Source organism: Coregonus lavaretus (assembly GCF_964263955.1).
Source record: "Coregonus lavaretus genome assembly, chromosome: 26".
NCBI lineage: Eukaryota > Metazoa > Chordata > Actinopteri > Salmoniformes > Salmonidae > Coregonus > Coregonus lavaretus.
This window is the reverse complement of record NC_140013.1, coordinates 38,544,664-38,571,282: the sequence shown is the minus strand read 5'-3', so window position 1 is coordinate 38,571,282 and position 26,619 is coordinate 38,544,664. Positions and strand designations below refer to the sequence as shown.

Here is a 26,619-nt window from a genome sequence, read left to right as displayed (position 1 = left end):
TTAAATGTATTTGGCGAAGGTGTATGTAAACTTCCAACTTCAACTGTACATGTAGGTAGAATTATTAAAGTGATTGGCCGGTGCACCTGCACATTGGATGTTCTGGTTTGAAGGTGCTGAGTTGATTTAGGCCTATGTACCCTAGGATAACATAAATCTAGCAATTACATAACTAGCGGACTAAACTCCACGGTGATGGAGTCCACCAGAAACGTCTTTCTCCATGGAGTGGCGTTAGTCCGCTAGCAATTACATATACTATTTAAATTATTCACGTGATATAGACATATAGGGCAAATTATTCAGCTTGTAAACTGCAGCAGCTTTTCCATAATAAACTTTTCCACTGAATTCTCCAGGACTAACTCCTCCCTAGAAGGCCAAATTCCCACGCAGGCAGTCACTAGTACTCTCCAAGAGGGGAGGGGACAGAGACAGGCATTGAGTGAAGTGGTCGGACAGTGCACGGTCATAGAAAGCCATCCAGCTAGCGGGTACTGTAGCTACGGAAGCGCTAGTTAGCACACATTTTCGTCAGCGGTCGGCGCACCAACTCAGCGAGCAACCACTAGTCTCTCTCTGTTGCGTACAATATCTGGAAGACCGAGGACGAGAGTTCATTCCGCTACAGTCATCAATGGCTCTGTGCAACGGAGATACCAAGGTCAGTCAAACAACGGCCTATGTTCCGCCAAGGAAGCAACATATCCCGTTTCTCGTTCAGTGTATATCGGCTGTCTGTCGGTGGTTGTCGGCTGCGTGACATGGGCGCCGGGAGAGTCCCCGGTTAGCTACGGCCTATGTCGTGTTTCCAGCAAACTTGCGGCGGTGCATGCTCCCCCGCCGGGGATGAATGTCTTCATGCCTGTTGCCTCGTCTTTTAAATGTATGTTTTGGAGGGTTTTATAAACATCCAGCAGATAGTGAATGTAACCTTTATGCCACTGTTGTATTTTTCATGGTGTAGACATTGCTAATTGAAGCCGCGTGTAATTTAGCCTAGCTAGCTGCAGCCACACCGTAGCCGCACAGCTGAATATCGACTACAGTAGTTAGCTAGCTAACGTTAGCAATAGCCCGATATATAGTTAGCTCACTAGCATAATAGCTAGCAGTGTAGCTACAGATTGTCGTGGACTTTATATAATATTTAAACTTTGTAGCAATAGTACGAGATTTCGTGTTACGAACATGCATCTTTTTTTGGTCATTTAACTAACAGAAACATACATCGGGTTGATGGCTAACTATGACTTGCCAGCTAGCGCCCGGTCTCCAGTCTGTCCACCCACCACACAGTTGTGCCAGCTGCAGCATAGGCCAACCATCGTCTTGTTTTTTATATCCATAAGTACTCAATTTTACTTTCCCCAGGAAAGCAGGCCCAGTATAACAACAACACGTCCAGTATCGACGCGGTTTTATATGCAATGTGTTGTTGGCAGTTTTTATGGTGTAACTTGCAGTGTTTGATACGAGCGAATGCCTGTTGTTTTTCATTGACGGAAGTACGGCGTGTCAGAAACCACGTGGGGACACGCTACTCAATTTCACAATTTACTACAAGAGCGGTACATTGAATGTTTTGCCCATATCTAATGCCCCAATGTATTGAACGAGAAATGTACAGTTTTGATAGGAATATTAATCTTGTAACCATAATGATTGTTAAGGCAATCACTATCTCCCTTGATAACACTGTTGACATCAATTAATCAATGGCTACATCAATAATGCAAAAAAAAACGTGTTTCGATATATCTATTCTAGAGTAAGGTCCACTGGCTTGTGCCTCCTGGCTCGAAGCATCTATCCGGTCAATAGAAACCTCAAAAGGCGGGTTAAAGCCTCCAAAAGTTTGGCATCCCCTGCTGGATTTTTCCTCTAGCTGGTCCCTACTCAGGCCCCTAGCTTCTGTGTGACTCCTGATTCTGATGAGGGAATGAGTGTGTAACGTCTTGTCATGCATGTCCTCTTCTCAGTACTGAGACTCACATGTCTCAAGTTGTGTTCTGGCCTTAATGAATCCCAGTTCCTCACGGTGAGGTTAGAGGTTGGCAAAGTGGCGGTCATTCACCATTGCAAATGGTTTGTCTGTCGTTGATTGAATTTAAACATTTTGCAACGCTTTTTGAACACCCGCTGGTTCAACCACTGTGTTGGGAAATAGGCTATTGTATCTTCATTCAAAACACCCCATGCTATGCTTGATGCGTGTACATGGTTGAAGGCTATTCCACACGTAGGCCTATGTTGTTATCCTGAATGAGTGTACGTACGTGGTCATGACAGTGTGTGTGGATATGTGTTCCTTCTCCCCCAGCTGGACATCAGCAACGTTGAGCCTCAGAATGGTTCATGTGAGGGGGCGGTGGTCATCCTGGATGCTGGGGCTCAGTACGGCAAGGTGATTGACAGGCGGGTCAGAGAGCTGTTTGTCCGCTCAGAGATCCTCCCACTAGAGACGCCAGCCTTCGCCATCAGAGAACAAGGCTTCAGGTGAGACTGACTGACGTCAAACTTGCACCTGGGTGGTGTTTACAAGTCACCGAATCTGGACCAAATAGTGTGAGAGAGAGAACCTGTCAGAACAATGACACTGTGATTATTCCCAAGATCTCCACTTTATCTGTCCATCGTCTGTGGAGGAACACAGTTGGCAGGACAGCCTGTGAGAGAGCCTGTACTGCCCTACAAAGGCAAAACGCTGTAGCTGTTTTACTGCAAAATATGATTTCAAAGTAATTTTCTGTCTAGACACAGCAATTTCTTATACTCCATGATATATTCTGATCAACTGGCTTGTTCTTGTGTCAGAGAACTAAATACCACATTAATCAGATAATATACCTGGCCATTACAACCGATCAAAGATGTTTGATCAAATTCATAGTTGCTGCGTTTTGCCTTTGTAGGGCAGTGTAGTTCTATAGAAAAGGAACACCGTTGTCAGGACAGCATGAGAGAGAGCCTGGAGTTCTACACAAAAGGAACACCGTTGTCAGGACAGCCTGAGAGAGAGCCTGGAGTTCTAGACAAAAGGAACACCGTTGTCAGGACAGCCTGAGAGAGAGCCTGGAGTTCTATACAAAAGGAACACCGTTGTCAGGACAGCCTGAGAGAGAGCCTGGAGTTCTATACAAAAGGAACACCGTTGTCAGGACAGCCTGAGAGAGAGCCTGGAGTTCTATACAAAAGGAACACCGTTGTCAGGATATCCTGAGAGAGAGCCTGGAGTTCTATACAAAAGGAACACCGTTGTCAGGACAGCCTGAGAGAGAGGCTGGAGTTCTAGACAAAAGGAACACCGTTGTCAGGACAGCCTGAGAGAGAGCCTGGAGTTCTATACAAAAGGAACACCGTTGTCAGGACAGCCTGAGAGAGAGCCTGGAGTTCTATACAAAAGGAACACCGTTGTCAGGACAGCCTGAGAGAGAGCCTGGAGTTCTATACAAAAGTAACACCGTTGTCAGGACAGCCTGAGAGAGAGCCTGGAGTTCTATACAAAAGGAACACCGTTGTCAGGATATCCTGAGAGAGAGCCTGGAGTTCTATACAAAAGGAACACCGTTGTCAGGACAGCCTGAGAGAGAGGCTGGAGTTCTATACAAAAGGAACACCGTTGTCAGGACAGCCTGGGAGAGAGCCTGGAGTTCTATACAAAAGGAACACCGTTGTCAGGACAGCCTGGGAGAGAGCCTGGAGTTCTATACAAAAGGAACACCGTTGTCAGGACAGCCTGAGAGAGAGCCTGGAGTTCTATACAAAAGGAACACCGTTGTCAGGACAGCCTGGGAGAGAGCCTGGAGTTCTATACAAAAGGAACACAAACCAGTGGCTAGACTAAGCAGGTCTTTTGTAAATATGTGAAATATTACTGTACATTTTCTCTTATCTGACCTTGGAGGGAGGGAGGGAGTGTGTGTTCACACATAATTCTACAGCTTAGGAGAGGTCCCCATCTCTCTGCAGAGAGGATAGAGCGAGAGGGCAGGGGGGGCTTTTTAGGATACATTATTTTTCCATTACAGCTTGCGAAATCATCACTCCACCCCTACAGAATAGATGCACACGCACACCTTTTTAAGAATGCTTCAGTTTGAACAGCCAATAGAGAATGTCTGCACTGTGAGCACACTAGAGAGAGGCAGGGTTTTCAAACAGCTGTATGCTCATGTGTATGCTATTAGTCTGAAATGACTACTCTGTTGTAAGGTTAAGTTGATTGTTTGTCTCTTTGAATATTTATCCTCCTTCCTTCATCCCTTTTTTAACTTTCATCCCCCATTCTCTCTCCAGAGCGATCATCATCTCTGGTGGTCCTAACTCTGTGTATGCTGAGGATGCCCCTTGGTTTGACCCTGCCATATTCACCATTGGAAAGCCTGTCCTGGGTATCTGCTATGGAATGCAGGTAGGAGGGCCCTGAGAAATGCACATACATGAAACCTTCCTCCAGAAGATCTTAGCATAAAACTCAGGGTTCATGACATCACCACCTAGAGTTCAATAACAGTGTGTCTAGACGGATCAATTGGATACAACCCACTAAGAATCACTTTATGTACACATCACATACAAATGAAAGGAGATCTTTCAATCGATACAAAATGCAGATTTACGAGGCTAATGATCAATTGTCCTGTCCACAGATGATGAATAAAGTTTTTGGAGGCACAGTACACAGGAAGAGTGTGAGGGAGGATGGCGTGTTCAACATCGGACTGGACAACACCTGCTCTCTCTTCAGGTGGGTTGGAAGAACTAATGATTCTTCAGACAGTTTCACCATAACCACTCAGAGAGAAGAGGTGAAGGGATCGAAGAGCCAAAACAAGTGTTTTTGATTGGTTTGTCCCAGAGCCATGCGTGTGACGCAATCTGGATCAAAATTCCAACAGTCACATACTGCGGTTTTCTTTCAAGTGTTAGTTTCGGTATTTCACTTATGGGATATACCGACTCTCGTATTGCCAGACAAGCTTATCCTGACGACCGACTGCCCTGTGCGATATATCACACAAATGGGCCTAAAGGTAAAACAGTATGCGCCAGGGTCAGTGCAGAGACATCAAGCCTATAAAACTTCACAAATGTATGAGGCGAAGCCCAACTCTCTGCTGAGCAAATATCTTGGATAGATATGCCCTTAAATAAAGCCCAGGACATAGCCATTCCTCTAGTGGAATGAGCCATAGGCCAGCAGGAGACTGAAGACCCATACTTGTGTAGGGCAAAGCAATAGCCCCCACTCTCCAGTGGGAGAGGCGTGTTTAGTGAGCGCTTTACCCGTGTAAAGTTTTGCCCAGGAAATGAACAACTGATCACATTTTCTAAACCACTTAATCCTGTCCATGTAAATGCGCAGAGCACATAGTGGGCACAATGAATGCAACCACAGATGTTCCGGAGAGGAAAACAGTGGGGGATAAAAGCTACCAGCTCAAGGGGAAGACACATCAAATATGGGTGTCCGCTGTCACTATATCTATTCGTTATGGCCATCGAAATGCTAGCTATTAAAATCAGATCAAATAACATTTAAAAAAACATTTTAGTCATTTATCAGACGCTCTTATCCAGAGCGACTTACAGTTAGTGAGTGCATACATTTTCATACTGGCCCCCCCCCGTGGGAATCGAACCCACAACCCTGGCGTTGCAAACGCCATGCTCTACCAACTGAGCTACACGGGGCCTGAAATCCAAGGCTTAAAAACAAATGTGTCCATGTATGCCGATGACTCAAGTTTTATATTATGTCCGCAAGCTAGATCCCTGCAATGTTTCATTGAACATCTAGATAACTTTTCTGGACTCTCTGGACTAAAACCTAATTATGATAAGTGGACAATATTCCATTACCCTGCAGTTTACCTATAAAATGGGCTGATGGTGAAGTAGACATACTTGGTATTCATATCACAAAATATGTAAATGAGCTCTCCACAATGAATTTCAATAGAAAACTAGTAAAAAATAGACAAGATCCTGCAACCATGGAGAGGTAAATACCTGTATTTATGGAAAAATTGCACTGATTAACTCCTTAGTCATATCTCAGTTTACTCACTTATGGCGCTGCCTACTCCTGATTTGATCAAATCATAGGAGAAGAAAATATTTAGCTTTATCTGGGATGCTAAACCAGACAAGATAAAGCGTGCCTATCTATATAATTGTCTGTTTTTATGTAAGCCACAACAGTTCTGACTAGAATATGACGACCCTCTAGAAATGGGAGGAACTACTTTTTAATGCTAGGGACACTGCAAGGAGTTCCAGGCTGTTTATGTGAGTAGAATGGAGATGGGGTCCCCACACCCTGTTCACCGTTCTGCCCTCGTGGGTCGCACACCCCAACCTGACAAGAGTTGTGTCCGTCCTGACTACTTTTCTGCCTAAAACAATGCATATCTGGAGAACCTGTGACCGAAACGTCGGGTGTCTCCAGGAGTGTAGTGCTGCCGTGCAATCGATGGAGATCTGTACACAGTGATGTTTGTGACGTATTGGGCTCAGACCTAGAGAAGAGACCCAGCGTTGACACCCTCTCATATTCAAGCGTCCTAATGGGATGACTACTAAAGCCGATGCCATCAAACCTAGCAGTCTAGGCACGTTTTGAAAGACACCAGGTTCCCTCTGCGAAAACAGTGCTAGGCAATTCTGGAATGTTCTACGTTCCACTGTGAGGCGAGCTTTGAATGATACCAAATCTAGGGTTAGACCTAGGAAAGAGATTGTCTGTGTGGGAATCAGAACGCTCTTTACTGTGTTTATTTTTAAACCTAGAAATGTCAGGTGTTCCAAAAGCAGTTGACTGTGTTCTAAGACATCCTGTCTCGATTAAGCGCATAGCAGCCAATCGTCTATGTACGTCAACAGCCTAATGCCCCTCTCTCTAAGTGGGGCTATGGCTGCCTCGGGACACTTTGTAAAAACCTGAGGTGACAGTGAGAGGCCGAAAGGGAGGACCAGAAATACATAGATTACGCCTTGAAAAGGGAATCTGAGAAATGTCCTGTGAGGAGGGTAAATTGAGATGTGAATGTAAGCGTCCTTCAGGTCAACGGATACGAACCAATCACCTGGGCGCACAGAACATAGCAGAGCAGTGCGTCAACATTCTGAACGTGTACTCTTTCTCATGTGCCTGTTCAAAGCACATAGATCTAGGATCAGGCTATTACCGCAGTGGCTTTGCTCAGGAGGAACAATTCTTATTTCCTCCCGGAGGACACAAGCTGATTCCCCCTGAACCTTTGGATCGAGGCAGGGTGACAGCGAATTGTAGTCTGTATCCCGTCTATCGTGCCCTGTACCCAGTTTGACACTTCGCATGCCCGGCAGTTTTCTCTCCGCTCCGAGAGAGGGCTGTCGGGGAGAGGGTGTACAACAATCCGCAACGCACTGCACATGCTCGGCTGGCCCGTACCGGGAAAGTGCTTATGTGGCTCCCTCTGATGGCGTTATAGGGAGGCACCCTGTTTGTTTTGATCTTGTGAGAAACAACGTCTGACTGCGCCCTTGGCCTGTAGCCTGGTTGCGCTAGTGGTAACATTTTTAATGTGAACTGACATTGGGGAGTGTTTTGTAGGGGCATCCACCATTGTCTATTTTGCTCTTTGGGCTTTACTCTGTGACCACTGACTTGGGCCCGGTACGCCGGAAAGAACACTGAGGTGCCTGGGAACTTGCGCACTGGAACAGGCTCAGGATTGGTGGAGGAGATAGAACGGTGCTTGGGGGAGGCCGTTCTTGCCTCTTTGGCGATGGGGACACCGCTAGGCCATTCGCTTCTTCCTCTTTACCCCCAGGGTGGGGTTAGGGGCCAGCTGGCTCCTTGGTGTCATGGGTGGGAAGGGAGGATTCTTAGACCAGGGGCCTTTAGGGTCCAAGGTTCTCTGCTGCCCTGGGCTCGCAGCCTGGGGGGCTGGACATCTGGGGATCTTAAATGTTGAGGGGAGACTACCTGTTGCAGCCTGAGCGAAAGTGCGGCGAGGCACTGGGCTGTGTCTTCCTGGGCAGTGAGAGCTGGAGGGCTTCACACTCCCTCTTCTTCTCCTCGCACCGTTTCTGCATCATCTCAACGGTGGAAAAGGCCTTTAGGATCTCCCAGATCATCCAGGATCTTCAGCTTCTCACTGTCAGACACTGTGGATAGATTGATCCATCGCGCCCTCTCCTGAGATATCTTGAGCCGTCATCGCTCTTCCTTATGCCTGGACGGCGGCTTTAAGCAGACGCAGGTTGAGGTCTGTGGCAATGCAGATCTCGTCCAACACCCCCGGCTCCAGTGTGACCGTTATCTCCTCCTGTAAGTCAGCTTGGTATGCCGAGAGCATGGAGGCACCGCTGTGGAGGCCGACCTGTAGACCTTCTCTGTCGCGGAGGACTGGAAGCGCTCGTACTAGGTAAGGTGGGGCCAGTCGAGGTCATGGAGGACTTCTGGCTGGGGTGTAGATGGGAAGCCACCAGGGGTTCGATGGGAGGCATGTCGGCAAGCCCAATCCCTTCCATGTCAACACAGTCTAACACCAACCCACTTTGGACAGGGTTCTTGGAGGAGAAAGGTGTACTCCAGGTACTGGTAACCTCCTCCGGGCATTCTGGGAAGACTGGTAGTAATTGCCTTGCCGCCCGTTTGGCTTTGGGTAGCCTCTTACCTTCGCAGCGGGACGTGGTGGTCTCTGTTACTGCATTGGGCCAGGGAATCACCAGTTTATCTACAGCGCGTTTGCACACATACTGCAGGTCCACGCCGAGAGCTGGTGGGAATGGCCTGCGTCTCCGGTTTCAGATTCCCCGGCAGGAGGCTTGGTGGCCTGGCCTGAGGGGATGAAGGAGTCTTCGTCTCCGTCCGATGATTTCAAAAGGAGGCTGTCGGAAAACCCCATGGTGTTGTTGCCGTCTCCAGTCAGGAAGCCTGGCAGGGATGCCGCGAGGTCGTTGCTGGATTCCTCCAGCAGCGGGTCAATGGCGTCGAGCTGGTCGCTCCAGGATTCCCCGTGGGGATATCCATTGCCTCTGATGAGCCATTGGGGACGCCATCCCCCATGTTAGGGTCCTGTTGACTCAGGCTAGCTTGGCGTGCCAGCTTGCGACGGAGACTCGGCACAGTGTGGACAGGAGCTGGGGGAGGCTAACGCTTCCCTGGCATGTTGCAGCCCAAGGCAAGCGGAGCACACCGAGCCGGTGTCCTTGACCGATATCTTGTTTCCACAGGAGCAGATTCGTGCTGGGAGCTTCTCCTCGTTTGGAGTGGGAGATGCTTTTGTTCTTTTGATGCTTGTTTGTTTTGATGCTTTTACTTCCTGTCTGACCTTTTGACCCTGTGTGTGACTTGATGTTGTCAGGGGCCTGAAGAAGGAGGAGCTGGTGCTGTTGACTCATGGCGACAGTGTGGACAAGGTGGCCGATGGCTTCAAGGTGGTGGCTCAGTCAGGGAGCATCATTGCAGGTAAGCATTCTGGGAAAGGATCCTGGGCCTGGAGGATAATTTATATTTGAGACTCATTTAGTCTACCGCCATACTTCCCTGCGTTCAGTCAATTCCACAATATGATCATGAAGCCCATTGGCCCTCCATGCCCTTCTTCCATCCCCTGCCCTTCTTCCATCCCCAACCCTTCTTTCCCCTTGTCTTTGACCACCCACACCTCACCACTGCCCCCCTGTGTTCTCTGACAGGTATTGCCAACGAGCAGAAGAAGCTGTATGGGACCCAGTTTCACCCGGAAGTGGACCTGACAGAGCGGGGCACAGAGATATTACGTAACTTCCTGTTTGAGATCGCCGGCTGCACCTCCAACTTCACTGTCCAGAACCGCCAGCAGTCCTGTATCACAGAGATTCAGGAGAAAGTTGGCAAGTCCAAAGTACTGGTGAGGAATCTATAGTATGGTTAGATGCAGTCTGTGGGTGTACAGCATGTGCCCCATAGGATAGAACATAGAGACCCTGGGAGGGGGAGGGCGTAGTAAGTTAATCTGAGTTATTAAACACTCAATTAGACAGTGAAATTAAACTGTGTTCTCTGCTGAAACGATGTGATCGACTCCCTCTGCTCTCAGAAAGTGTGTGTGTGTGTGTGAGAGAGTTTTTCTAGTCCTGGCGTTGTGTTGCTTGACGTGTCTGGTCCAATGTTGTCCCCAGGTTCTGCTGAGTGGCGGGGTGGACTCCACGGTGTGTACGGCCCTGCTGAACAAAGCTCTGAACCAGGAGCAGGTGATCGCGGTGCACATCGACAACGGCTTCATGAGGAAGAGAGAGAGCCAGAGCGTTGAGGAGGCCCTCACCAAACTGGGCATCAACCTCAAAGGTGAGGGGTCAAGTCAAGCTGGGTGTCATCCTCAAAAGGTGAGAGGCCAAGCTGGGCATCAACCTCAAAAGGTGAGAGGTCAAGCCAAGCTGGGCGTCATCCTCAAAAGGTGAGAGTCCTCAAAAGGTGAGAGGTCAAGCCAAGCTGGTGTCCTACACCTGTCTAGAATGGACTCATGTAGCATACATGTGCCTGGATGTGTATATAAAAACATTATCACTGACTGAACTATACCTCTCTCTCTCTCTCTCTCTCTCTCTCTCTCTCTCTCTCTCTCTCTCTCTCTCTCTCTCTCTAGTGGTGAACGCAGCACACACCTTCTATAACGGCACGACGACCCTGCCCATCTCCGACGAGGACCGGACGCCACGGAAACGCATCAGCAAGACCCTCAACATGACCACCAACCCTGAGGAGAAGAGGAAGATTATCGGAGACACCTTCGTCAAGGTACTGTCAGTCTTGCCTGTCTGTTGTCTAAGTTGAAGATGACAAGGGTTAAGTCGAGATATTTCTAATATCCCATAACTCTTTGCAACAATGGACCAGCTATGCTAGTTAGCAACGGCGCTGGTCCCATGAACCTGTTTATTTTTTAAAAGCTTCCACATGGAATCATGACTTGTCCTAAACTTTATCTTAGTCTGTTGTCTGTCTGAGAGTCTGTCTGCGAGTCTCTGTCTGTCCTTCTCAAAAAAATAGATAAATCAAGACTATTGAATTAACATCTTGTGTGTGTGATTGGTGTCTGTAGGTGGCCAATGAGGTGATAGGGGAGATGAACCTGAAGCCGGAGGAGGTGTTCCTAGCCCAGGGCACCCTGAGGCCAGACCTCATAGAGAGTGCTTCTCACCTCGCCAGCGGCAAGGCAGAGGTCATCAAAACGCACCACAACGACACAGAGCTCATCCGCAAGCTCAGAGACGAGGTACACACACAAACACACTGAAACAAACTTCAAACACAACCTTGAAAGCGCGTATCAGAGCTGTCTGAGCCAGAGGTGGGACCAAGTCACTATTATTCCAGTCACAAGCAAGTCTCAAGTCGAGTCCCAAGTTGAGCGGGTCAAGTCCAAGTCGTGCAGTCTAAAAGCAAGTCAAGTTAAAAAAAATCTATACAGGCAATGACTTGTTTAACTACAAATCTTTGTCTATTTATTGAGGCTACCAGATGGCCCTTTTCATTATTTAGTCTACAACACATTTTGATGAAGTAATAATTAATCTTGACAATATAGATGGGTGGGTGTTCCACCAGGAACTAATGGACTATAAGTGGGGTGTGTGGGGACCGCATTGAGTGTGACACAAGCTGTATCATGTATGAAATGCAGAGGGTAAAGTAAACATTGGACATCGACAGTAATGTTGTCAGATTCCCTTATTCACCTGCACGTTTGCAGACAACAAATTCCAAATGCAAGCTTCATAAGTACATTAGCAATTTTGACATACCAAAAGATGAGTAGGCCTATGCTAGTAATTATTTTATTTTCTAACAAGTCAAGAGTCACAAATTTCATGACTTGAGACAAGTCCAAGTCATGTGACTCGAGTCCACACCTCTGGTCTGAACGGTCTCCTCTCACTCCCTCCAGGGAAAAGTCATTGAGCCGCTGAAGGACTTCCATAAGGATGAGGTACGGGCACTTGGCAGAGAACTGGGACTGCCAGAGGACATCGTCTGTCGACACCCTTTCCCTGGTCAGTACCCCACCGTACACACACACACACACACAATAGAATGTTATATGTAGTCATGGAACATTTGGAACCAACATGGAGAATAGCAGAATGTTTTGCAGTATGGCTGTAATGTTAACCCCATCCTCTCCTGTAGGGCCTGGCCTGGCCATCAGAGTGATATGTGCAGATGAGCCCTACATCTGTAAGGACTTTGCTGAGACCAACAATATCCTCAAGATCATCACAGACTTCTCTGCCATGGTCAAAAAGGTCAGAGAGCAGAGCATCACTAGTCTATGACGGGAAAACAGTGCTAATAACAGAGCTCTAGAATGGACTGTTGATGTAATTGACCCCAACTTTCCTTCTTAATGCACCAACATTATGCACCAACATGCTGATAACTAACTCTTTATGTCAGACTAGCGAATAATAAACATAACCTACTGTCCCTCCAGCCCCACACGTTGCTGCAGAGAGTGAGGTCATTTTAACTCTACCCACATGTACATATTACCTCAATTGCCTGGACTAACCTGTGCCACGGCACATTGACTCTGTACCGGTACCCCCCCTGTATATAGCCTCGCTACTGTTATTTTATTTTACTGATGCTCTTTAATTATTTTTTATTTTTTACTTAACATTTAATTTTCTTGAAACTGCATTGTTGGTTAAGGGCTTGTAAGTAAGCATTTCACTGTAAGGTCTACACCTGTTGTATTCGGCGCATGTGGCAAATAACATTTGATTTGACTAGCTAATAATAATAAACATAACCTACTGTCCCTCCAGCCCCACACGTTGCTGCAGAGAGTGAAGTCGTGTATATCAGACGAGGAGGAGGAGAAACTCCTGCAGATCACCAGTCTCCATTCACTCAATGCCTTCCTGCTTCCAATCAAGACTGTTGGAGTCCAGGTAACACTTCTTACAGTATACTCACACTAAGCACTGCTCGCCACGAGGCTGGTCTCTGTCTATGTGACCTTTGACTTCTATAATAAATACAAATATATATATATATATCTATATATTAGGGCTGTCAAAAATAGCGCGTTAACGACGTTAATTAGTTGTTTGCTGTTAATTACGTCAATTTTTTTAACGCATTTCACGCATGCGCAGTGTGACAAATTATTCAGGTCAGGAAAGTGGTTGGGAGCTAGAGGCGAGATGGAGCAAGGTGAGCAAAGTGGGCCTATTGACGGATTCAAATATAAAAAGAATGATGATGGTACAGTTAACAAGTACAAGGTTATTTGCAAGATTTGTAAGAAGGAGTTTCAATTTCACCGGAGCTGTTCAAGCTTGAAGTACCATGTCAACGCCAAACATGCGTTTGCTGGGCCGTCAGATTCAGCAAGTGGTTTGCGCCAGACCACGCTGAATGTTTGCAGGCAATTAACAAAATCAACCTCAGATAATTTGACCAACACAATAGCAAAATGGATTGCAAAGGATTGTAGACCCATTAGCATTGTAGAAGACTCAGGTTTCCTTGATGTTTTGCAAGTGGCGTCTCAAGACTCATTCTATAAGCCACCGTCAAGAGCCACAGCCAAAGACAAATATTATGGTGTGTAGTATGTTTCAGCTTGATTTAAAACACCATTATTTGGCTGTGTTAATAAACAGACATAATATGAAAATTATGTATCTGTGTCCTGTTATTTATCTTTTGGTATGCATTTCAGAAAAAAAATGGTTAGGATTCAGGTGTAATTGCAAATAGTGATTAATCATGATTAATCCACTGAAAATTCTGATTAATTTGATAAAAAAATTTTATCATTTGACAGCCCTACTATATATACATGCAGTGCATTCGGAAAGTATTCAGACCCCTTGACTTTTTCCACATTTTGTTACATTACAGCCTTATTCTAAAATGGATTAAATGAATACAAATCCTCAGCAATCTACACACAATACCCCATAATGACGAAGTGAAAACAGGTCTCTGTTTGCCTCTCTGGTGTAGGCCAGTAGTGTAGTGTACAGTATCTCTCCCTGTTACTCCTTCACCCGGCAGCCATCTCCCAGTTACTCCTTCACCCGGCAGCCATCTCCCAGTTACTCCTTCACCCGGCAGCCATCTCCCAGTTACTCCTTCACCCGGCAGCCATCTCCCAGTTACTCCTTCACCCGGCAGCCATCTCCCAGTTACTCCTTCACCCGGCAGCCACCTCCCCGTTACTCCTTCACCTGGCAGCCATCTCCCCGTTACTCCTTCACCCGGCAGCCATCTCCCCGTTACTCCCTCACCCGGCAGCCATCTCCCCGTTACTCCTTCACCCGGCAGCCATCTCCCCGTTACTCCCTCACCCGGCAGCCATCACACCCGTTACTCCTTCACCCGGCAGCCATCTCCCCGTTACCCCCTCACCCGGCAGCCATCTCCCCGTTACTCCTTCTCCCGGCAGCCATCTCCCCGTTACTCCATCTCCCCAAATAAATGCCCACCATGACTGACCCACCGCCAAACCGGTCATGCTGGAGGATGTTGCAGGCAGCAGAACGTTCTCCACGGCATCTCCAGACTCTGTCACGTCTGTCACATGTGCTCAGTGTGAACCTGCTTTCATCTGTGAAGAGCACAGGGCGCCAGTGGCGAATTTGCCAATCTTGGTGTTCTCTGGCAAATGCCAAACGTCCTGCACGGTGTTGGGCTGTAAGCACAACCCCCACCTATGGACGTCGGGCCCTCATACCACCCTCATGGAGTCTGTTTCTGACCGTTTGAGCAGACCCATGCACATTTGTGGCCTGCTGGAGGTCATTTTGCAGGGCTCTGGCAGTGCTCCTCCTGCTCCTCCTTGCACAAAGGCGGAGGTAGCGGTCCTGCTGCTGGGTTGTTGCCCTCCTACGGCCTCCCTCCTTACTCCTTCACCCGGCAGCCATCTCCCTGTTACTCCTTCACCCATCTCCCTGTTACTCCTTCACCTGGCAGCCATCTCCCTGGTACTCCTTCACCCTCTCACTATAACAGGATGGCACTGCTACAGCCAGTGCTGAGTAGGTAGAACTCTCCTCTAATCGCCGATACTGGGTCAGATATATTTGTTTATAATAATAATAATAATAATAATAATAATAATATGCCATTTAGCAGACGCTTTTGTCCAAAGCGACTTACAGTCATGCGTGCATATATTTTTTTACGTATGGGTGGTCCCGGGGATCGAACCCACTACCCTGCTAATAGTTAGGATTGGGGAGGGGCAATCTGATCCTAGATCTGTGGTTAGGGGCAATATCTGTTTGGCTGCTCTCACTAGTCAATGGGTATTTTGGAGATTTACTGCTCCATCCATTCATTTCCTTCAGCCCCAGGCTGTGGCTACACAATGTGTGTTTGTTGACAAGTGCCTGGGTAATGGGATGGTGACACAGCTGGCTCCGCCCATTCAGTGGTGGGTGTCTCCTCCTCACTTCCTGCTGAAAGCCACAGAGGGATATATTTACCCCAGAAAGACTAAATGTGTGTCTGTGTGTGTTAAGGGGGGCAGGAGAGCCACAGGAGGGTATAAACAGAGGGGCTTATTATTCTCTGTGGAGTTTGGCTGAGGGTATAGGGAAATGACTAACAGAAAGGCCTCAAATCCCCCAGTCTCTTAATGAAGTCTAAATGGGAAGGATGGACCCCAATAGATCACGTTTTATTGACTAATCATCACAATAATGAAGTGTTGGTCAAGAGAGAACGACTATAGCATACAACAGTGGTCCTAGCCAAAGCTCTAGTGTGTGTTTTCTCTCTCTCTCTGTGTGTGTGTGTAGGGTGACTGTCGGTCCTATAGCTATGTGTGTGGGGTCACCAGTAAAGAGGCTCCTAACCTGTTCTCTGTCTCTGTGTGTGTAGGGTGACTGTCGGTCCTATAGCTGTGTGTGTGGGGTCACCAGTAAAGAGGCTCCTAACCTGTTCTCTGTCTCTGTGTGTGTAGGGTGACTGTCGGTCCTATAGCTGTGTGTGTGGGGTCACCAGTAAAGAGGCTCCTAACCTGTTCTCTGTCTCTGTGTGTGTAGGGTGACTGTCGGTCCTATAGCAATGTGTGTGGGGTCACCAGTAAAGAGGCTCCTAACCTGTTCTCTGTCTCTGTGTGTGTGTAGGGTGACTGTCGGTCCTATAGCTATGTGTGTGGGGTCACCAGTAAAGAGGCTCCTAACCTGTTCTCTGTCTCTGTGTGTGTGTGTAGGGTGACTGTCGGTCCAATAGCTATGTGTGTGGGGTCACCAGTAAAGAGGCTCCTAACCTGTTCTCTGTCTCTGTGTGTGTAGGGTGACTGTCGGTCCTATAGCTATGTGTGTGGGGTCACCAGTAAAGAGGCTCCTAACCTGTTCTCTGTCTCTGTGTGTGTGTAGGGTGACTGTCGGTCCTATAGCTATGTGTGTGGGGTCACCAGTAAAGAGGCTCCTAACCTGTTCTCTGTGTGTGTGTAGGGTGACTGTCGGTCCTATAGCTATGTGTGTGGGGTCACCAGTAAAGAGGCTCCTAACCTGTTCTGTCTCTTTCTGTCTCTGTGTGTGTGTAGGGTGACTGTCGGTCCTATAGCTATGTGTGTGGGGTCACCAGTAAAGAGGCTCCTAACCTGTTCTGTCTCTTTCTGTCTCTGTGTGTGTAGGGTGACTGTCGGTCCTATAGCTGTGTGTGTGGGGTCACCAGTAAAGAGGCTCCTAACCTGTTCTCTGTCTCTGTGTGTGTAGGGTGACTGTCGGTCCTATAGCTATGTGTGTGGGGTCACCAGTAAAGAGGCTCCTAACCTGTTCTCTGTCTCTGTGTGTGTGTAGGGTGACTGTCGGTCCTATAGCTATGTGTGTGGGGTCACCAGTAAAGAGGCTCCTAACCTGTTCTCTGTCTCTGTGTGTGTGTAGGGTGACTGTCGGTCCTATAGCTATGTGTGTGGGGTCACCAGTAAAGAGGCTCCTAACCTGTTCTCTGTCTCTGTGTGTGTAGGGTGACTGTCGGTCCTATAGCTATGTGTGTGGGGTCACCAGTAAAGAGGCTCCTAACCTGTTCTCTGTCTCTTTCTGTTTCTATGTGTGTAGGGTGACTGTCGGTCCTATAGCTATGTGTGGGGGGTCACCAGTAAAGAGGCTCCTAACCTGTTCTCTGTCTCTTTCTGTCTCTGTGTGTGTAGGGTGACTGTCGGTCCTATAGCTATGGTAGTGTAGTGTTCAGTATCTCTCTCTGTTTGGGCTCTGTGGTCAACTTGCCTGGGTACCCAAACTCCTTGCTCCGTCCAAATGCCACGCCCACAGATGTTCGTTTCTTCTCAGCAATGCGTCTGGATCTGAGTACCTCCCTGACTATTTCTAGAACGCAAACACATTCTGACCTTACTGATTGGTCCCAGAAACCGAGGGGTTGGGCCAGAGCCAGAACACACATGGGTAAAGCAGCATTTAAAAATGTGTTATTGGCTTGGATACTCTGATTGGTTAGAAATGATCCAATCACTGATGACTTTGTTTTGTACAACACCGCTCATTTTGACATCACCACAAACGACTTCAACGATGGGAGTCTCAGACTGAAGTATGTAGGGAACAATTCAGTTTGAGTCATCAGGCAATTGCTTAACAACGCCTACTATGATACAATGGGCTATATGTCTGTCTGTCCCACTACATTACCTAGGCTATATGTCTCTCTGTCCCACTACATTACCTAGGCTATATGTCTCTGTCTGTCCCACTACATTACCTAGGCTATATGTCTCTCTGTCCCACTACATTACCTAGGCTATATGTCTCTCTGTCCCACTACATTACCTAGGCTATATGTCTCTCTGTCCCACTACATTACCTAGGCTATATGTCTCTCTGTCCCACTACATTACCTAGGCTATATGTCTCTCTGTCCCACTACATTACCTAGGCTATATGTCTCTCTGTCCCACTACATTACCTAGGCTATATGTCTCTCTGTCCCACTACATTACCTAGGCTATATGTCTCTGTCTGTCCCACTACATTACCTAGGCTATATGTCTCTCTGTCCCACTACATTACCTAGGCTATATGTCTCTCTGTCCCACTACATTACCTAGGCTATATGTCTCTGTCTGTCCCACTACATTACCTAGGCTATATGTCTCTCTGTCCCACTACATTACCTAGGCTATATGTCTCTCTGTCCCACTACATTACCTAGGCTATATGTCTCTGTCTGTCCCACTACATTACCTAGGCTATATGTCTCTCTGTCCCACTACATTACCTAGGCTATATGTCTCTCTGTCCCACTACATTACCTAGGCTATATGTCTCTGTCTGTCCCACTACATTACCTAGGCTATATGTCTCTCTGTCCCACTACATTACCTAGGCTATATGTCTCTCTGTCCCACTACATTACCTAGGCTCTGTGGTCAACAACAGCCTCTGACCCAGTGGGCTATATGTCTCTGTCTGTTTTTCCATCGGTTTCTTTCGCGAATCCATACAAGTTTTGTTTGCATTAAAGGAGCAATCCATAGTGTCTACACTGTAGAACAGACAACACACAACAGTACAAACCTCTGTCTCATTCTATCTTTCTCTACTTCCTTTTCTGTCCCTCCTTCTCTGACAGTGTGTGGTGTAGCTAGGCCTAATGTTAGCCAGGACTAGTTTAACACTCCCCGTTACTCCTTCACCCGGCAGCCATCTCCCCGTTACTCCTTCACCCGGCAGCCACCTCCCCGTTACTCCTTCACCCGGCAGCCACCTCCCCGTTACTCCTTCACCCGGCAGCCATCTCCCAGTTACTCCTTCACCCGGCAGCCATCTCCCCGTTACTCCTTCACCCGGCAGCCATCTCCCTGTTACTCCTTCACCCGGCAGCCATCTCCCTGTTACTCCTTCACCCGGCAGCCATCTCCCCGTTACTCCTTCACCCGGCAGCCATCTCCCAGTTACTCCTTCACCCGGCAGCCATCTCCCAGTTACTCCTTCACCCGGCAGCCATCTCCCTGGTACTCCTTCACCCTCTCACTATAACAGGATGGCACTGCTACAGCCAGGGCTGAGTATGTAGAACTCTCCTCTAATCGCCGATACCGGGTCAGATATATTTGTTTATAATAATAATAATATGCCATTTAGCAGACGCTTTTGTCCAAAGCGACTTACAGTCATGCGTGCATATATTTTTTTACGTATGGGTGGTCCCGGGGATCGAACCCACTACCCTGCTAATAGTTAGGATTGGGGAGGGGCAATCTGATCCTAGATCTGTGGTTAGGGGCAATGTCTGTTTGGCTGCTCTCACTAGTCAATGGGTATTTTGGAGATTTACTGCTCCATCCATTCATTTCCTTCAGCCCCAGGCTGTGGCTACACAATGTGTGTTTGTTGACAAGTGCCTGGGTAATGGGATGGTGACACAGCTGGCTCCGCCCATTCAGTGGTGGGTGTCTCCTCCTCACTTCCTGCTGAAAGCCACAGAGGGATATATTTACCCCAGAAAGACTAAATGTGTGTCTGTGTGTGTTAAGGGGGGCAGGAGAGACACAGGAGGGTATAAACAGAGGGGCTTATTATTCTCTGTGGAGTTTGGCTGAGAGTATAGGGAAATGACTAACAGAAAGGCCTCAAATCCCCCAGTCTCTTAATGAAGTCTAAATGGGAAGGATGGACCCCAATAGATCACGTTTTATTGACTAATCATCACAATAATGAAGTGTTGGTCAAGAGAGAACGACTATAGCATACAACAGTGGTCCTAGCCAAAGCTCTAGTGTGTGTTTTCTCTCTCTCTCTGTGTGTGTGTAGGGTGACTGTCGGTCCTATAGCTATGTGTGTGGGGTCACCAGTAAAGAGGCTCCTAACCTGTTCTCTGTCTCTGTGTGTGTAGGGTGACTGTCGGTCCTATAGCTATGTGTGTGGGGTCACCAGTAAAGAGGCTCCTAACCTGTTCTCTGTTTCTGTGTGTGTAGGGTGACTGTCGGTCCTATAGCTATGTGTGTGGGGTCACCAGTAAAGAGGCTCCTAACCTGTTCTCTGTCTCTGTGTGTGTGTAGGGTGACTGTCGGTCCTATAGCTATGTGTGTGGGGTCACCAGTAAAGAGGCTCCTAACCTGTTCTCTGTTTCTGTGTGTGTAGGGTGACTGTCGGTCCTATAGCTATGTGTGTGGGGTCACCAGTAAAGAGGCTCCTAACCTGTTCTCTGTCTCTGTGTGTGTGTAGGGTGACTGTCGGTCCTATAGCTGTGTGTGTGGGGTCACCAGTAAAGAGGCTCCTAACCTGATCTCTGTCTCTTTCTGTCTCTGTGTGTGTAGGGTGACTGTCGGTCCTATAGCTATAGTAGTGTAGTGTTCAGTATCTCTCTCTGTTTGGGCTCTGTGGTCAACTTGCCTGGGTACCCAAACTCCTTGCTCCGTCCAAATGCCACGCCCACAGATGTTCGTTTCTTCTCAGCAATGCGTCTGGATCTGAGTACCTCCCTGACTATTTCTAGAACGCAAACACATTCTGACCTTACTGATTGGTCCCAGAAACCGAGGGGTTGGGCCAGAGCCAGAACACACATGGGTAAAGCAGCATTTAAAAATGTGTTATTGGCTTGGATACTCTGATTGGTTAGAAATTATCCAATCACTGATGACTTTGTTTTGTACAACACCCCTCATTTTGACATCACCACAAACGACTTCAACGATGGGAGTCTCAGACTGAAGTATGTAGGGAACAATTCAGTTTGAGTCATCAGGCAATTGCTTAACAACGCCTACTATGATACAATGGGCTATATGTCTCTGTCTGTCCCACTACATTACCTAGGCTATATGTCTCTGTCTGTCCCACTACATTACCTAGGCTATATGTCTCTCTGTCCCACTACATTACCTAGGCTATATGTCTCTCTGTCCCACTACATTACCTAGGCTATATGTCTCTCTGTCCCACTACATTACCTAGGCTATATGTCTCTCTGTCCCACTACATTACCTAGGTTATATGTCTCTCTGTCCCACTACATTACCTAGGCTATATGTCTCTCTGTCCCACTACATTACCTAGGCTATATGTCTCTCTGTCCCACTACATTACCTAGGCTATATGTCTCTCTGTCCCACTACATTACCTAGGCTATATGTCTCTCTGTCCCACTACATTACCTAGGCTATATGTCTCTCTGTCCCACTACATTACCTAGGCTATATGTCTCTCTGTCCCACTACATTACCTAGGCTATATGTCTCTCTGTCCCACTACATTACCTAGGCTATATGTCTCTCTGTCCCACTACATTACCTAGGCTATATGTCTCTGTCTGTCCCACTACATTACCTAGGCTATATGTCTCTCTGTCCCACTACATTACCTAGGCTCTGTGGTCAACAACAGCCTCTGACCCAGTGGGCTATATGTCTCTGTCTGTTTTTCCATCGGTTTCTTTCGCGAATCCATACAAGCTTTGTTTGCATTAAAGGAGCAATCCATAGTGTCTACACTGTAGAACAGACAACACACAACAGGACAAACCTCTGTCTCATTCTATCTTTCTCTACTTCCTTTTCTGTCCCTCCTTCTCTGACAGTGTGTGGTGTAGCTAGGCCTAATGTTAGCCAGGACTAGTTTAACACTCCCCGTTACTCCTTCACCCGGCAGCCATCTCCCCGTTACTCCTTCACCCGGCAGCCATCTCCCAGTTACTCCTTCACCCGGCAGCCATCTCCCTGTTACTCCTTCACCCGGCAGCCATCTCCCTGGTACTCCTTCACCCGGCAGCCACCTCCCCGTTACTCCTTCACCCGGCAGCCATCTCCCTGGTACTCCTTCACCCGGCAGCCATCTCCCTGTTACTCCTTCACCCGGCAGCCATCTCCCCGTTACTCCTTCACCTGGCAGCCATCTCCCCGTTACTCCTTCACCCGGCAGCCATCTCCCAGTTACTCCTTCACCCGGCAGCCATCTCCCCGTTACTCCTTCACCCGGCAGCCATCTCCCCGTTACTCCTTCACCCGGCAGCCATCTCCCTGGTACTCCTTCACCCTCTCACTATAACAGGATGGCACTGCTACAGCCAGGGCTGAGTATGTAGAACTCTCCTCTAATCGCCGATACCGGGTCAGATATATTTGTTTATAATAATAATAATAATATGCCATTTAGCAGACGCTTTTGTCCAAAGCGACTTACAGTCATGCGTGCATATATTTTTTACGTATGGGTGGTCCCGGGGATCGAACCCACTACCCTGCTAATAGTTAGGATTGGGGAGGGGCAATCTGATCCTAGATCTGTGGTTAGGGGCAATGTCTGTTTGGCTGCTCTCACTAGTCAATGGGTATTTTGGAGATTTACTGCTCCATCCATTCATTTCCTTCAGCCCCAGGCTGTGGCTACACAATGTGTGTTTGTTGACAAGTGCCTGGGTAATGGGATGGTGACACAGCTGGCTCCGCCCATTCAGTGGTGGGTGTCTCCTCCTCACTTCCTGCTGAAAGCCACAGAGGGATATATTTACCCCAGAAAGACTAAATGTGTGTCTGTGTGTGTTAAGGGGGGCAGGAGAGCCACAGGAGGGTATAAACAGAGGGGCTTATTATTCTCTGTGGAGTTTGGCTGAGAGTAGAGGGAAATGACTAACAGAAAGGCCTCAAATCCCCCAGTCTCTTAATGAAGTCTAAATGGGAAGGATGGACCACAATAGATCACGTTTTATTGACTAGTCATCACAATAATGAAGTGTTGGTCAAGAGAGAACGACTATAGCATACAACAGTGGTCCTAGCCAAAGCTCTAGTGTGTGTTTTCTCTCTCTCTCTGTGTGTGTGTGTGTGTGTAGGGTGACTGTCGGTCCTATAGCTATGTGTGTGGGGTCACCAGTAAAGAGGCTCCTAACCTGTTCTCTGTCTCTGTGTGTGTAGGGTGACTGTCGGTCCTATAGCTATGTGTGTGGGGTCACCAGTAAAGAGGCTCCTAACCTGTTCTGTCTCTGTGTGTGTAGGGTGACTGTCGGTCCTATAGCTATGTGTGTGGGGTCACCAGTAAAGAGGCTCCTAACCTGTTCTCTGTCTCTTTCTGTTTCTGTGTGTGTAGGGTGACTGTCGGTCCTATAGCTATGTCTGTGGGGTCACCAGTAAAGAGGCTCCACACTGGGAATCACTGATGTTCCTGGCCAGACTCATCCCTCGCATGTGCCACACCATCAACAGGTAACACAGTACATGTTAGTAGATGAAGTAAAACCTTTACTGCTAGCAGGATGCCATATGGACTGTCTCTGTCTTTGCTCTCTCCTGCCTCCCTCCAGAGTTGTGTATGTATTTGGGTCCCACGTGAAGGAGCCTCCCACAGACATCACCCCCACCTTCCTTACCACAGGCGTTCTCAGCACACTCAGACAGGCAGACTTCGTGGCTCACTCCATCCTCAGAGAGTCTGGTAAGTGGTTTCCTGCTTCAGGAGGGGAGCAGAATGGCTGGATTCAGTGTGGAGCGGGGAATAGAGTATAGAACTACAATGTATAGAACTCTAGGGAGGTGCACGCTTATTAGAATAGCCAAACGGACGTTAGTATTCAAATACTTGTGAGAGTATTCATTTTTGCGAGAGAGAACAATTATAGGCCTATTTTAACACTGAAAAGGCTTTTTCTGAATTAAATTAAAATATCCATGTGACTTTGTTACATACAAGGATATACCATGACATTTCAAATTATTAATGTATTGAAACAACACACTTCAAGGTAAGTTTTTATGATGTGCACGGTGCGCCCCATAAAAAGACTGGTAGCTTGTTTGTTGGCCAATCAAAGCAGCAAAGAGGCTCAATGTGGAGCAAATGGAGTGAGAGTTCACTAATGCAATGCAAGATGGAATAAAATTACGGAATTAAAAGTTAGCGGAAGGAGAAGGCTACAGTGAGCAACCAACAGGTAGGCTGTTGTTTTATCTTAATGGGGTTGGGGAGAAAACACAGCATGTAGCCTCAATTACCCTAGCTAGCTTCTCTAGGTTACTCCAGTCAAGACAGGCACTGTTATATGGGATGATGAATACGGTTGTGGCTGCTACAAGTTAGCTAGTGCTGCGTTGGCGGCTCTCTCTCACCCTCCGTCTGCTCACTCCAATCTCTCACACACCACCTCCGCAGCTGCAGCAATAGAGTGCCAGCCTCTCTCCCTCGCGCAGCAGTGCTCAGGTTAAAACATTACGTTTAAGAAAAACACGTGTATCCGTCAAAAAAAAATCATGATGCTATTCGAATAGTGAAATTATTTCAAACCCCCCAGCCCGGTAGAACACACTTCCCTTATGAACTGCTCATTGCTAACCCTGTCTGGTGTGGTAACCCTCTTTCTCCCAGGTTACTCTGGTAAGATCAGTCAGATGCCGGTCATCCTGACCCCTCTGCACTTTGACCGCGATTCCTCACAGAGGCAGCCGTCCTGCCGGCGCTCTGTGGTCGTCAGAACCTTTATCACCAGCGACTTCATGACCGGGATACCTGCCACGCCCGGAAACCACATCCCTGAAGAGGTACTACCGCTAGCCATGAGATGGGGATTAGTCAGACAGACAGACATTGTTTTATTGCACCCAGTATAGATGTATAAATCACGATTTCCAACCCTTTTCACTTTTTCTCTCCATCTCTCACGTCTCCTCAGGTAGTGCTGAAGATGGTGAATGAGATCAAGAAGATCCCTGGCATCTCCAGGGTGATGTTTGACCTGACCTCCAAACCTCCCGGCACCACAGAGTGGGAGTAGAGCTTGTGGGGAGAGCGAGAGAAGGAAGGAGTGGTGAGCTCCTCTCTTCCTCCTCTTCTCCTCCTCCTTTCATTCCTTCTCCTAACACCTCCACACTCCACTGGCCTGCAACCCCCCCCCCCCCCCCCATCTCACCCCCCCTTTCCGATCACCCCCCTCTAGAACATTCCCATGGGAAGCAGGCAGTACTGTGACCAGCGCACACCTGAAGCCGCTACTCTGCCCCCCCCCCCCCCTCTCAATTTTTGGGAGGGGTGTTTGTATTATAGTTATTATCGATATGACTATTCAACCTTCATTTTGGATCAGTTTCTTCATGCGTGACAATGCATTATTTTTCCGTCTTTGGTGTAAGTGCTGCTTCCTGTTTGGAAACGGCCAGTTGAGATCAAGGGTTAAGAGTCCGAGAGTTCAGGAAGTGGATTGTGTACACGGCGTGCCTCAGATGGCAGCGTGAGACCAACAACAGAAGAAAACAAAAGAACATACTTGTATGACATAAAGGAGAATGCACAGCAGCCAGTGGCTTAAAGTTATCCATCGCGTTTTGGCTTTTTTTTTGTTCCACTTACGACAGTTATTTTTGTCCCAAGATTATTTTTACTCATCCATTTCCGATCCAACTGTATACTGTGCAAAGAGACAGACAGGGGCTGCCTGTCCAACGTCATTAAATGTTTTGCCAAATGTAGATAAGATGTGGTGAAATTTGATCTGGGTTCTTGGCTCTTGTTGACGATCCACTTTAATTAAAAATTGTGATGTTAAGCTACCAACAGCGGTCAACGGAAAATATTAGTTTATTTTCAGAGATGTGTAACTGTGGGAAGCCCCCAAAATGACGGTGTGTCCTTTTCTGTGCCTGTTTTTCTTTACATTTCTGCTCCTTCTTTATTTGACCTGACTGTTTTTTTTTTTCATGCTGCAAATATATGCTTTTTAAGAGAAACAAGAGGACTGAGAATGAATTAAGATGTTAGTAATAGTCAAAACAACCATTGATGTGTGAACGTCATCTTCATCATCACCATACTGGCACGTGGCACCTCCTACAGTGGTGTCATCTTCATCATCACCATACTGGCACGTGGCACCTCCTACAGTGGTGTAGGAGCAACTTCTGCACGTAAAGCCTTGGTGCTTTCCTGACGCGTAGGGAAGGGATAGTACTCCCAGCTGATGGATTTTTAAAACACAATCACGAAAGCATCCCTCCTTTTTTTTTTTTATAGGGTCAAATTGAAGACTGGCAGTGGCCATCTTGGAACATTTAATCTACTAGAGGACTCCCGAGTAGGCATTCTCAGTGACCTGGCTGTCAGCTCAATGTTTTCAACACTCATTTACTGAGAGAGTCCTCCGTTAGTACAGGACTCTTGTGTTTTACTGGGCCTGAAGCAAGTCTTTTTAAGGACCCCTGTCTGCCCCATGTGCAGCCTGTAGGTCATGTTTTACTGTGCGATAGTACTGATTTACATGCCTCTGTGTTTGACTTTGTACCCCTCACCTTCAATATTATTTAGTTACGACGGTCAAAATACCCCAATGCAAAATGAATCTGTTCCTTAACTGTCTTAATTGCAACTTGTTCTTAATGTCTCTCCCTTTGTGTTGCCTTTTACTTGTGTATTTTATAATACATATGTCTACTTGGAAAAACAAAAACAGCTTAAAATTAATGGAAGTTTAATTTTGTAGTTGGATTTTACTGCAATATTGAAATAATATTAATTTATGCAATTCTGTGTTTGATATAATTTTTTTGTTTGTTTTGTTTAAAATGGATCAATGCTCATTTTTCCTTAGTAACGTGCCTCAAACCAAGCCACTGCATGCAGTTTCAACTATGAAATTTGTATAATGAAAAACCAAGCTTTAATAAAGAAGTCCATATTGAA

At 47.3% G+C, this 26,619-nt stretch overlaps 1 protein-coding gene across 1 annotated transcript; it reads left to right on the top strand.

The window, feature by feature from the left end:
• The first annotated feature begins 462 nt into the window (after positions 1-462).
• LOC311101750 (GMP synthase [glutamine-hydrolyzing]-like) lies at positions 463-26,619 on the top strand. Its single transcript, XM_084142933.1, has 16 exons — positions 463-664; positions 2,324-2,499; positions 4,300-4,414; positions 4,653-4,750; positions 9,360-9,463; positions 9,694-9,887; positions 10,159-10,324; positions 10,623-10,774; positions 11,079-11,252; positions 11,925-12,030; positions 12,167-12,282; positions 12,808-12,933; positions 23,044-23,159; positions 23,258-23,388; positions 24,316-24,488; positions 24,620-26,619. Exons 1-16 carry the CDS (start codon positions 638-640, stop codon positions 24,719-24,721), a joined length of 2,076 nt encoding a protein of 691 aa, XP_083999059.1. The 5' UTR covers positions 463-637; the 3' UTR covers positions 24,722-26,619.